Genomic DNA, 13,106 nt, shown 5'->3' with positions numbered 1-13,106 from the left:
TAACTCTTTCTTACAATAGTGGGTGGACAGAAATATGTATATGTGTATATGTATGTTTATATATATCTATGTGTATGTATATATATATATATATGTGTGTGTGTGTGTGTGTGTGTGTGTGTGTATTGAGTTATATAGGCTTACCTGGAATTATACAAAGATGCACCTGATATTTCTCTTTGTACTCTTCAGTTAAATTAAAAAACAAATTACCAGAACTCTATATAATTATAAATATATTAAAACATTTTTTTTTCTTCAGAATACATAACATAAAATAAATAACACAAAAACAGGTAATACAAAATCTACAATAAATAATATTATGAACATATTAATATTAAGAACAGATGGACAGTCAATCCTACCTCTCATTTTGGGCAGACGTGAGGAGAGACGGTGGATAATACATCCCCACGCCAGTGCACCAAAACCCTAAACAGGTCAAACAAACAACAGAAACTTATTTCCCTAACCCTACTTACCTTGGACTTACCTCAACTCCAAATACACCCGCGACTGGAACTTGACCTCTGACCCCCAACACACTTCTGACTATGGGATGGGACTCTGAGGGGGGATGATGGACTGTGCCCTTCAGCCTCACCGTCTTCGACATTGAGGCTCAACTCCCTTCATCCTAACATTTACAAATTAAGCCAAGACAGGCGAACTAAATTCATAAGGCCAAGAGAGGCAAAATTAAAGAAAGTCACATAAAAACAAGAAAGACAAAGAAGAAAAACCTAAGACAAGGGACACAATACTAATACAGGCACAAAACAATGTAACAGGGAGAAGGCAAAGGGACAGGTAGGGTTCAGGAGAAAAAGGAAAATAGAGGTAGGAGAAAGGGAAAGAGCCTGGGCAGATGGTGACCTTAAGCCAAGCAGGCAAGGCACACATTATTATTGCAGCTCAGTAAGCCTGAAGAAGGCCAAAAAAGGCCGAAACGTAGCGCTAAGGCTGAGCTTTGCTAAGGCAATATGCCTAATTTTTTGAACTCCCACCACCATTTGGTGGTGGTCTTAATTGGACTGTGGCCAGTGGGGGCCACTGGCGCCCTCTGCGAGGCCCGTGCACTGCCACTACTGGGGCCTTGCCCCGGTGGTGGTTCCTAGCCCCACACCTAACCTATTGGGAATTTATTTTTATGAAGAAAAACATTAATTCATGGGAAAAGTTAAAAAACACTACTAATGAATACTAATTCATTTGATCTACTCTCAAAGATTAAAAATTCACAAGATCTATATAGTACAATTCAGATTAATAAAGGATTATAATGTTAAAAATTAAAAAGGAAGGGTTTTTGAGTAAGAAAACAGAATTCATTTGTGGGTGGAGTCTGAGGCTATAAAAGGACAGAGCTGCAGTTCAAGCTCATTTCAGCTTTGACGCTCATAGAAGGAACATCTCTCTGAACAGCCAGTCTCATTACCTTTTGCCTTAGCTAGCTTTTCGTGTGTGCCTGACCTGAAGAAGACCCATACTGTGTCGAAACATCGTCTCTGGGCACACTTTTTTGTTATTCAAAGTAGTTTGATTTCATTTTACAAAGTATGTTTTATTTATCTTTAGAAATACCTTGATTATTTTATTGGATTTTCTTTCCACATTTTAGGAAAGCAATTTTAGTTCGTCTTGCAAAAACACTTTAGTTTACAGTTCATGACTTTCTTTAAAAAAATATTTAAAGCTAAGTCTCCTCTCCAAAATTTGGAGAGCACTTTTACTTCCACTTTATGAAACACATTAAAGATATTTTTTTTTTCTCATTTCATAAAAACAAATAGACAAACACTATATCTCATATAACAAAGCTTACATTTAAAATATAACAGACATAACAAATAACGGATAAACATGGATGGTGAGTGGACTGAGGTCCGTTATGGCAGGAGACACCGACCCGCCCGCCAAGATGCAAGGGACCAGGGGTATGGGGGTCCTTTGGGTGGAAGGACCGTGCACCTCCCTTCCCTCGTAAGGGGAGAAGGGCTCAATTCCCCTATCCTAACCCCCAAGGATGGTGGAGTCCAAAGTTCTTTTTTCCTAACCCCCAAGCTCAACAGACACAACTTCTTTATCTTATCCAAATTTTATAAAAACAGATTTTCATGCTGATAAACAATCATCTGTCATGACAGCAGCTGTTTTACATTCCTGTTGCTGTTCTTTACCTTTCAGACATAAGTTACAAACAGACAGTTCTAGAACAGCTACTAAATGGACCTGAAGTGATTTTGTGTCATGTCACAGGTTCTTCATCTGCTGCTCAGTTTCTTCATAATAGTTTAAGGACTCAGTATCCACACTGACTTCAAATGTAAACTTCATTTCAAAAACAGTGATAAACAAAACAATCTCTCATTCAAGTCCATTTAGTACAACCTTAATGATTACGTTAAGTGCACCACTGATTTCGAAGAAATAAATCTTAAAGTCACATTTATGACATTGATTTCATGACGCGACACCAACTCATTTCATTCCGCTTCTTTTCAAACGTTAATACTACAGTACTATATATCTACAGTTATCACATGGTAAAAGACAAAGCAGAGACAGTTCAACAACATACCTGGTTTGACTTGTGTTTAATGACAGTGAAAATTATTTGTCAATACAATAGTGTGAAGTGTAAAGGACAAGTTAATATGAAAACTGGAACTAAAACCTGTAAGAGAATAAAGTCTGTTAAATCCACTGCTGTTCAGATCTGCTTAAGCGTCAATGAACATAGGTATCATATTATAAATATCTGTGATCCTTTTGTCCATCAGTTTATCTGTAAACTGTTAAGAGTCGAGACAAACACGACCTCACATCACGTCTGTAACTGACGACCATCGGAAATCTTTAAATGTCTTGATCTGTTGAAATACATGATTCATACCCTTTGTCCTTCTCAGGCAGTAACATGTTGTCCATCGTTCTCAGCTTCATGTGTTTAATATAACTCTGAAAATCTTTATCTGATAATACTAAATATTTCTATTTTTGTCAATAGATCCCATTTTCACACTCCCTTTAACCTTTAACCTCAGAGCTCCGTTGTTGGACTTTTAATACTTTAAGTAGATTTGGTTGATAAGACTTGTATTAAGTAACACTTAGACTGCAGGATTTTACCTGAAATTAAGTTTGTCTGCTGGTTTTCATACCGTTTTTTTCCCCTGTTGAAGTTTTTTGGGGAGTTTTTCCTGATCAGCTGTGAGAGTCCTAAGTACAGAGAGATATCATATGCTGTAAAGCCCTGCAAGGCAAATTGTGATTTGTGACATTGGGCTTTCTGAATAAAACTGATTGATTGATTGATTGATTGATTGATTGATAGATATGATCTGAACATTTTATCCACCACCGGACATTTAATGGGATTTACTGACAATAAGCAAATGTAGTATTTTCAGCTTTGTCTTGTCACATTTGTCCATCAGAGTGAAATTATGTGACGATGGCTTAAATACTTGGCAGAACATACAAACAAAACAAGAAACACTGCAGCTTAATATGAAACATTCAAAATGTGAACTCATCTCAGTCATAAAATCCAACAAGAAACACATTCTGCTTTTATAAAGCCTGAGCTACCGGGGGCGGGTCTCGAGGACGGCAACAAGCGTCCATCTTTCTGTCCGTCCAACATCTCAGTCTATGATCTTATATCTCAACATCTCCCAGTCAGATGATCAGTGAACATTCAGACACTGATCTTCGTAGCTTTGATGACTCTCTGAGGATCAGTTTGTTCATGCTGTGGCTGTAATGAACTCTGCAGCCTTTAGGGGTCGCTTCAGAGTGTTAACACTGTAATTATTAATGACAACATTTTCAAGCATCAGTAGGAAGCAGTTCTAAAACTCATCAGGTGATCCTGGTGTACAGAATCAAATGTCCTCACAGTCCTGCTCTGATTTAACATCATATGACCTCATGTCATCCACACATTAAGTGACTCTTGAGATTTATATTATAAAACAAGAACATGTGATCTGTCTGAATATGGAAACGCAAATCTGTTCATCTGTTTAGCATCATTCTTCAAAGAGGGAGTGACATCATACTTTATAGTGCAGCCTCCTGTGGTTTTATCATGACATGGTCACATGTCTTCATACAGCAGCACGCCGTTGAAGATGGTGAGGGGCTCCACAGAGTGCGCCAGTTTACCCATCACCAGGTCGATGCAGACTGTGTCCCGAGTCTGCAGAGGCAGGATGATATTGAAGACAGCCAGAGATCCTGGAGGGGTTTTAGCCTCGGCCACAGGGTTGTTCTCCAGACCTTCAGGCTGGTAGCCACCAGAATCCACCCGCGCCATGCCGTAGTTCGACTTAGACAGAACCGCCTCAATCTTCTCATTCTTATGACCCGTCAGGATGGCACTAAAGAAGTAATGTCCATCTACAGGGGCGGTGAAAATACCTGAAGTGACAGCAAACACGTAAGTGACTAAAAACATCAAACTAAGACACATTGGAAAAGAAGCACATTCATCAGTCACTGAGGGCAGGTCATCTGTTTTTGCAACCATTAGTTGTCACACTTCCTGTAGGGAGGTCATTTTAACGACCACAACACTTTAACAAGTGCACGTTCCATCCCTGTTGGCCATCATCTACACAACTCATCAGGTGTCGATGTGATGAAGTGTAAATGGTGAAAAAACCTTTGGGGAACAGGAGTAGCAGGGGACCAAACAACCGACCCTGTGGGACATGAGGAGCTGGGGACCGAACCACCAACCCTATGGGACATAAGCCAGGGATCGACCCTCTGATTAGTGGATGACCTGCTAAGTCTCTCAGATTTACCTGTTCTCGGGTCATAGAAATCTCCTTCATTGACAAAGATCTTGTCGAACACAATGGTTCCAGCTCGCTCCATGGGAACGGTGAGAGCCGCAGAGAAGGACAGTCGGGGAATGTGAGCGTCCGCGCCAGGCAGACCTGAAAACACACAGTCGGTATAATTTGGTTATTGATCAAATACATTGTTGTGGATGATCTGTGTTTCTCTGGGAGGAATGTCTGCTCCTGAACAAATCTACATTTTGGTCTATATTTTTTTAATTTTTCTGTAAAATTAAACAAGAAATGTAATGTACTTTTTATGACTTTATGAATTTAATGTTCTCTGAAATGCCCCTAACCATGTCCTCTGAGGTACCCCTAACCCTGCGAGCGATGTGAGGAGCAGCAATGACAGACTGTTACAAACAAACACAACTGAAATGTTATCATCTGTTTCAGCCTGCTGTGAAACCCTATTTTATTTTTAAATCCATACCTGTTTCACCTTTGGGACCTGTGAAAAAACAGAGGCATAAAATAAAAATCACAGTCAGCAACCAACAGTATGTTTGGGTTGATAAAAATGTTAACAGGTGGTAAAGTTTAGCATCTGAACAGATCAACTTTGTCTACGGACGATCCAGTTTTCGTTTTACTCCTCCTTCCATATAAATATGTAAATCATCCAACGTACCGGGCAAACCTCGTGTTCCACTTTCACCTGGCCGTCCAGGAGGTCCCAGGGGCCCTCGGGGACCTGGCAGCCCATTGAAGCCTCTTTCTCCGGGGGGTCCTGGGGGTCCAGGCAGGCCTGTGTGATGATGACAACGATATAAACGTGACGGTCTGAGCTGCTGATTGGCTTACACAAACCTTTTAAACCTCCTCATTTCATCCACATGTGTTATATGTGGGAACCTCTGAGTCTGTGCCTGATTTAAATAAAGTTGTTTTGGTTTGAATATGATGATTTTAAGAGGTTAAAAGCTTCTGAGCAGTTGTGACCGATCACTGCTTCTGTGTTGGCATGTTAGCATATTAGCATTTTAGCACACAGATAGTTATCACAGCAAAGCAACATGTCAGTTGTTTTATCATCATACCATCACCCTCATCATCATCATCAAAGCACCATCAGATAGTGAAATGCTTGTATCGCTACTTTTCATTGTCTACATGTGTTAGTCGGGTCTCAGAATCAGACATGATGAGTTTATCATTAAACGATTATGATTCACGGTGGTATCTTCCGACCACTCCCCTCCTGTCTTCATCCACTCTGAACCTTTCCATCATTGTAACACATCATCTGGATTATTGCAACATCAGATCATCAGCATATATCATCAGGTGATTGACACGTGCAATATCATTGATCAGGTGTACAAAGAGAGACGTAATGTTTTTAACAGTATTTGTGTTGTGATTATTTTAACGTTGTATTTGTTGCCTGAACGCAGCATCTCTTTAGTCCTGAACTGAACCCCTAACCCTGTCATATTAACCCTTTAATGAACTGATTATTTTACATTCCACATGTACACCAGACTTTGACAGCTTTGGATGTTTTGTTTTTAGATGGTTATCGGGGTTAACAACAACAAAGCGCCTTCTGGCTCTGCAGTTAGTTAACACAAACAGCTGTGAATTCAAACCTCTGTTGACCAGCACAGTGCCTAAAAAACAAAACAATACACCATTTATTATTTTCATAGAGATTTAGAAAACTTCTCTGAACATATCTCAGCTCTATTTCATCTTTTCAGGCCACCAGACGCAGTGCATAAGCACTGAATGTCTCTGTCTCGCACATGCACAGGTCGAGTAGCTATACCAACAAAGTCACCTGTGATCTCCTGATGACCCTGGACAGCCTAAATTTCCCGGTGTCGTCAGAGGTTCTGTTACTTTTCTCTTCTCGCTGTCGCAGGTATACTATGTTAGTAGTATTGGCTTAAGCTTATTGTACTTTACGTACTATAGCCCGCTGGAGCCAAAACTACTGTGTTAGCAGCTTGTTGCCAGTAGCCTTGTGACTGCACATTGTCGGTCACAGCTCCGAGGTGCTCGCCCTCCAAGGGCTGCCGCAAGCTGTCCCTCCGGGACAGGGGAGTGTGGCTGTTTCACCGGCATCGTGGACACTCCGCCCTTCAGATCATCAGCCTAGACGAAAGGTTGGTCACTCGGCTGGTTTGGTACCATACTCAGAAGCAGATGTTGTTACTTTGTTGGTGGTGACAGTGTTCCAGCTCCCTCTCCCAGCATAGGTGTGCTCTGTTAAAGCTTGTTTGCCAACTGATTCTGGTAAGGACTGGGTCGTACCTAGGCTGTTTTTATAGTTACAGCTTTAGGTATTTAGAATTGATTTTTGTTTTTTACATTTGGCACCAGCGTTTCCTCTTGAGCTAATTTACTAATTTTGGTTGTTGTTTTTTTTATTGAAACCTTTGTTGGTAAAGGCAGTGTTTTTGCTTCCATTCACAGCAGACATTGTTCATTTTGTGTCACAGCTGGGGGGGATACTACTCTATGTACTTTCTTGTGAAAAAGAAGGACAGCGGACTTTGCTCCTTGGTTTAAGGGAACTCAACAAGTTCCTGAAGGTCAGGCCTTTCCACGTACTCAGCACAGGTTCTGCGTGAGATTGCCAGAGGGGAGTAGTTTACGTCCATTGACCTGAAGGATGCCTATTTTCATATCCCCATCATACCTCAGCACAGGCAATTCCTTCGTTTTGCATTTCAAGGCCACCACTTTCACTTCAGGGTGCTTCCCTTTGGCTTCTCCCTCTCCCCACAGGTGTTCACCAGATGTGTGGCTGCAGCCCTCTCGCCCCTGCAGTCGTGGGGCATAAAAATTGTCCCATATGGCATATGGCATATGAGTACATATGAGTATATGTGTACGCCATCCCAGTCTCAGGCTGCTCAGGATACAGCTGCGCTTTTAACTCACATGGCCCGGCTGGGTCTCACGGTTAACCTCAAGAAGAGCTGCGTAGTCCCCTCCCAGAGCACCACCTTCCTAGGTTTGGCTCTAGACACTGTCACCATGAAGACCTGCCCATCGTCTCAGCAGTGGGTGCTGCAGGGCATGCCCATGGGCTCTGCTCCGTCCTGTCGGGAGACCATCACAACAAATGCCTCCCTCTCAGGGTGGGGTGCAGTGTGGCAGAACAGAACAGCTTGAGGGCAGTGGTCTGCTTCAGTCTGCACAGACCATGCCAATGTGCTAGAGCTACAGACTGTGCACCTAGCGCTCAAGCACTTTCTCCCATACCTGAGGAGGAGGCATGTGCTTGTTCAGTCGAACAACATCGCGATCAAGGGGGCACCAGGTGCGCACAATTGCTACAGGTGACCTGGGTTCTTCTAAATTGGCCAGCCCCCCACCTAGCCAGCCTGAGGGCAATGTATCTTCCAAGGAAGTAGAATGAGGTAGCAGACTTCCACTCCCACTGCAAGCCTACCACTGGGGAGCAGCGGCTTCTCCTCTTTGGTAGGGCAAAAGTGGATCTTTTCACCTCTGCAGAGATGACCCATTGTTCCCTCTGGTTCTCCTGGACAGAGGAGACCAGCCCCCTGGGGCAGGATGCCCTCACACATGAGCGGCCAGAGAGACTCCTCTATGCTTTCCAGCCGGTCGCTCTGGTTATGGCAACACTTCAGAGGGTTCTTCAACAGGGCTACAGACTGCTTCTTGTGGCCCCCTTCTGGTCAGGAAGGACATGGTTTCCTCTGCTTCACAGGCTGTGTTGCAGCTTGCCATGGCACCTCCCCAACAGGAAAGACCTCCTGTCCCAGCTAGGGGGACGGGTTTGGCATCACAACCCTTGCTGCCTTCAACTGTGGATTTGGTCTCTACAGGATCTGACCCACTGCTCAGTAAGTGTATAGACACCATCCATACCACTGTTCAGAAAACCAGGGCACCGTCTACCCGGGCACAGTATGAGAACAGGAGGCACTGCTCTGTGCCTACTATTCTGGAGTTCTTACAATCTCTCCTGGATGGCGGTCGGTCCTCCTCTACCCTGAAGGTGTACGTAGCCGCATTTCGTCTCGACATGTTTGAGTCGATAACAACAAGGTGGGGTGCCACTGGCTGGTGTCCCTCTTTTTGAAAGGAGCTCTGAGACTACTTCCCCCACAAACGCAGAGAGCTCCAGCATGGGATCTGCCCTTGTTGCAGGATGCTCTATCCTTGCCTCCCTTTGAGCCAATGGCACACGCTGAACTGAGATGTTTGTCAGCAAAGACTGCCTTCCTCCTCGCCATCACCTCAGCAAAGCATGTAGGGGAGCTTCATGCCTTGTCAGTCAGTAATTCATGTCTGAGGTGGAACTCGGATGGTTCAGGGGTCACCTTATGGCCGAATACTGCATTCCTGCCTAGGGTTTTGTCAAGTTCGCACCTCAGTCAGCCTATCCAGCTGGCGCTGTTTGACCCGCCAGAGGGGGAAGAGGACAACAAGTCACAGCGGTTATGCCCTGTGCAGGCTCTAAGAACATATTTGGATGTTATCAAGTCAGACCAGCTTTTTCTGTGTCATGATGGTCCTAAGAAAGGTTGTGCTCACTCCAAACAGCATTGTCTCACTGGATGGTGGACGTCATCACCTACGCATATATGGCAGATGGTAGCCCTCTGCCATCTGGGGTGAGGTGCCACTCTGTGAAGAGTGTCTCCACATCATGGGTGGCCCTGAGAGGGGTGCCCCTGGAGGCCATATGTCCTGCAGCCTCATGGGCATCACCTTCACCAGGTTTTATCGAGTAAATATTGCCACTCTTCATCCACTGGGCGTTGTCCTCCTACCAAGTTCCTCTGTTTCCACTCAATGAGGTATGTGCTGTATGTGTATGGGTCATCCAGGGCTCATGCACCACCTCTGGCTGTCAGGAAGAATGAAATAGAATGACAGTTACATATGTAACTACAGTTTTATGAATCCTGGATGACCGCCAGTGCATTCAGTCACTCAGAATTCTCTTTGCCTTGCAAGAAGATTCGGCAGGAACAGATTCTCTGAAGACACTGCAAGATGTGGGTTTCGTTAATCAGTGGCAAACTTTCTAGGGAAAATCTGGTCTTATTAGGAGAGATGGCATTCATCCCACTTTGGATGGAGCTGCTCTCATTTCTACAAACCTGGCAAATTTTATTAGTATTTCAAATCCCTGACAACCCAGAGTTGAGACCAGGACTCAGAGACGCAGTCCTATATGCTTCTCTGAGCTTCTAGTGCAGTTACCCACCCATAGTTTTATATAAACAGTGTCTGTCCCCCGACCACCTAAATTATCCAAATCTAAAATTAAACAAAGAGGAGTTGTGCATAACAACCTCATAAAAATTAAAACCTCTTCTGTGACAGAAAGACAAAATAGGAGAATTAAATGCGGACTGTTAAATATCAGGTCTCTATCGTCTAAAGCAGTGTTAGTAAACGAATTAATATCAGATAATCATATTGATTTACTCAGTCTCACTGAAACCTGGCTGTGTCAAGATGAATATGTTAGTCTAAATGAGTCCACTCCTCCCAGTCATAGTAATACCCACATTCCTCGAGGCAGCGGCCAAGGAGGGGGAGTTGCAGCCATTTTTAACTCTAGTCTGTTAATCAGCCCTAAACCTACACTAGATCATAATTCATTTGAAAGCCTTGTTCTTAGTCTTTTACATCCGACCTGGAAAACCTTACAGCCACATTTATTTGTTGTAGTGTACCGTGCTCCTGGCCCGTATTCTGAATTTGTTTTTGAATTCTCAGAGTTTTGATCCAGTTTAGTTCTTAAATCAAATAAAGTTATTTTTGTAGGCGATTTTAACATTCATGTCGACGTTGATAATGACTCCCTGGCTACCGCGTTTATCTCATTATTAGACTCCATTGGCTTCAGTCAGGGTGTACATGAACCTACTCATTGTTTTAACCATACCCTCGATCTAGTTCTGACGTATGGAATTGAAATTGATAACCTAAAAGTCTTTCCACAGAATCCCTCACTATCGGATCATTTTACGGATCTGATTACTTTTGATTTCTTTTTACTTGATTACACGCCACTCAGCAACAGTTACTATACTAGAGGTTTATCAGATAGTGCCGTCACAAAATTTAAGGAAATGATTCCTCCGTGGTTAAATTCAATACCATGTCCTTCAGTAACAGAGGTTTCCCGTACCGACTTTAACCTCTCCCAAATTGATCATCTTGTTGATAGCGCCGTAGGCTCACTGCGAACAACATTCGACTCTGTAGCTCCTCTTAAAAAGAAGTTAACAAAAGTGAAGAAAGTTTGCTCCTTGATATAACTCGCAAACCCGTAAGTTAAAACAAATATCGCGAAAATTTGAAAGGAATTGGCGATTAACCAAACTGGAAGAATCTCGTTTAATATGGGCAGACAGTCTCAACACATATAAGAGCGGCCTCCGCAATGCCAGAGCAAACTATTACTCAGCATTAATAGAAGAAAACAAAAATAACCCCAGGTTTCTTTTCAGCACTGTAGCCAGGCTGACTGAGAGTCAGAGCTCTATTGAGCCTTGTATTCCTTTAGCCCTTAGCAGTAATGATTTTATGAGCTTTTTTAATGACAAAATTCTAACTATTAGAGGCAAAATTCATGACCTCCTGTCCTCAGATAGTACCTATCTAACCTCAAACACAGCTGTAAAACCTGATATATATTTAGATTGCTTCTCCCCAATTTCTCTTCAAGAATTGACCGCAGTGATTTCTTCATCTAAATCATCAACGTGTCTCTTGTGACCCCATCTCAACTAGGCTACTTAAGGAGGTCTTTCCTTTAGTTAACACGCATATATTAGATATGATCAATATATCCTTATTAACAGGCCATGTACCACAGTCTTTTAAGGTAGCTGTAATTAAGCCTCTCCTAAAAAAACCCCACCCTGGATCCAGAGGTGTTAGCCAACTATAGACCAATATCTAATCTTCCCTTTCTGTCAAAGATCCTTGAGAAAGTAGTCACAGACCAGCTGTGTGATTTTCTCCATGATAATAATTTATTTGAGGAATTTCAGTCAGGATTTAGAGTGCATCATAGCACTGAGACAGCACTAATTAAAATTACAAATGACCTTCTGATTGCTTCAGACAAAGGACTCGTCTCTGTACTTGTTTTATTAGATCTTAGTGCAGCGTTTGACACAATTGACCATCAAATTCTACTGCAGAGACTGGATCACTTAATTGGCCTAAAAGGTTCTGCACTGAGCTGGTTTAAATCTTATTTACCTGATCGTTTTCAGTTTGTTCACGTTCATAATGAATCGTCCTTACGTACTAAAGTTTGTTTTGGAGTTCCGCAAGGTTCTGTGCTCGGACCAATTCTATTTACTCTATATATGCTTCCTTTAGGTAACATCATTAGAAATCACTCTATAAATTTCCATTGTTATGCGGATGATACTCAGTTGTATTTATCGATGAAGCCAGAAGAAAGTAATCAATTAACTAAACTCCATAACTGCCTTAAAGACATAAAAACCTGGATGAGCACCAATTTCCTGATGTTAAATTCAGACAAAACTGAAGTTATTGTTCTTGGCCCCAAACAACTCAGAGACTCTTTATCTGATGACATAGCTTCTCTAGATAGCATTGCTCTGGCTCTGTCTTTTAATTCTCATTTAAAACAAACCTCATGGACTGAATTTTTTCATCTGCGTAATATTGTGAAAATTAGGCCTATCCTGACCCGAAAAGATGCAGAAAAATTGGTCCACGCTTTTGTTACCTCTAGGCTGGATTACTGTAACTCTCTATTATCAGGTAGCTCTAGTAAGTCCTTAAAAACTCTCCAGCTAATTCAGAATGCAGCAGCACGTGTACTAACAGGAACTAAGAAACGAGATCATATTTCTCCTGTTTTAGCTTCTCTGCACTGGCTCCCTGTAAAATCCAGAATTGAATTTAAAATCCTATTGTTATAAAGCTCTAAATGGTCAAGCTCCGTCATATCTTACAGAGCTCATGGTGCCATATTATCCCACCAAAACACTGTGCTCTGAGAACACAGGGTTACTCATGGTCCCTAAAGTCTCCAAAAGTAGATCAGGAGCCAGAGCCTTCAGCTATCAGGCTCCTCTCCTGTGGAATCATCTTCCTGTTACGGTCCGGGAGGCAGACACAGTCTCCACATTTAAGACTAGACTTAAGACTTTCATTCATTCATTCATCTTCTAACCGCTTCATCCTCTTGAGGGTCGCGGGGGGGCTGGAGCCTATCCCAGCTGACATCGGGCAAGAGGCAGGGTACACCCTGGACAG

At 42.5% G+C, this 13,106-nt stretch overlaps 2 protein-coding genes across 5 annotated transcripts in view; one reads left to right on the top strand and one right to left on the bottom strand.

Annotated features, from left to right (window-relative positions):
* Positions 1-2,583: 2,583 nt before the first annotated feature.
* Positions 2,584-13,106, bottom strand: part of LOC125900074 (EMILIN-1-like) — a 61,512-nt gene continuing 50,989 nt past the window's right edge. For both annotated transcript variants that reach the window (XM_049594848.1, XM_049594840.1), the window contains exons 11-14: positions 5,494-5,610; positions 5,296-5,313; positions 4,821-4,955; positions 2,584-4,431 (exon numbers count right to left, since the gene is read on the bottom strand). In XM_049594848.1, the coding sequence (XP_049450805.1) occupies positions 4,109-4,431; positions 4,821-4,955; positions 5,296-5,313; positions 5,494-5,610 (593 nt within the window). In that variant the 3' untranslated portion in view covers positions 2,584-4,108. The remainder of the gene's footprint in view (positions 4,432-4,820; positions 4,956-5,295; positions 5,314-5,493; positions 5,611-13,106) is intronic.
* Positions 5,619-13,106, top strand: part of LOC125900157 (uncharacterized) — a 251,790-nt gene continuing 244,302 nt past the window's right edge. For all 3 annotated transcript variants that reach the window (XR_007450826.1, XR_007450825.1, XM_049595012.1), the window contains exon 1: positions 5,619-12,038. The gene's annotated coding sequence lies outside the window, so the exon portion shown is untranslated. The remainder of the gene's footprint in view (positions 12,039-13,106) is intronic.

Source organism: Epinephelus fuscoguttatus, linkage group LG2 (genome assembly GCF_011397635.1).
Source record: "Epinephelus fuscoguttatus linkage group LG2, E.fuscoguttatus.final_Chr_v1".
Taxonomy (NCBI): Eukaryota; Metazoa; Chordata; class Actinopteri; order Perciformes; family Serranidae; genus Epinephelus; species Epinephelus fuscoguttatus.
Note: the sequence above shows the minus strand (reverse complement) of the source record. Positions and strands in the feature narration are given on the sequence as shown.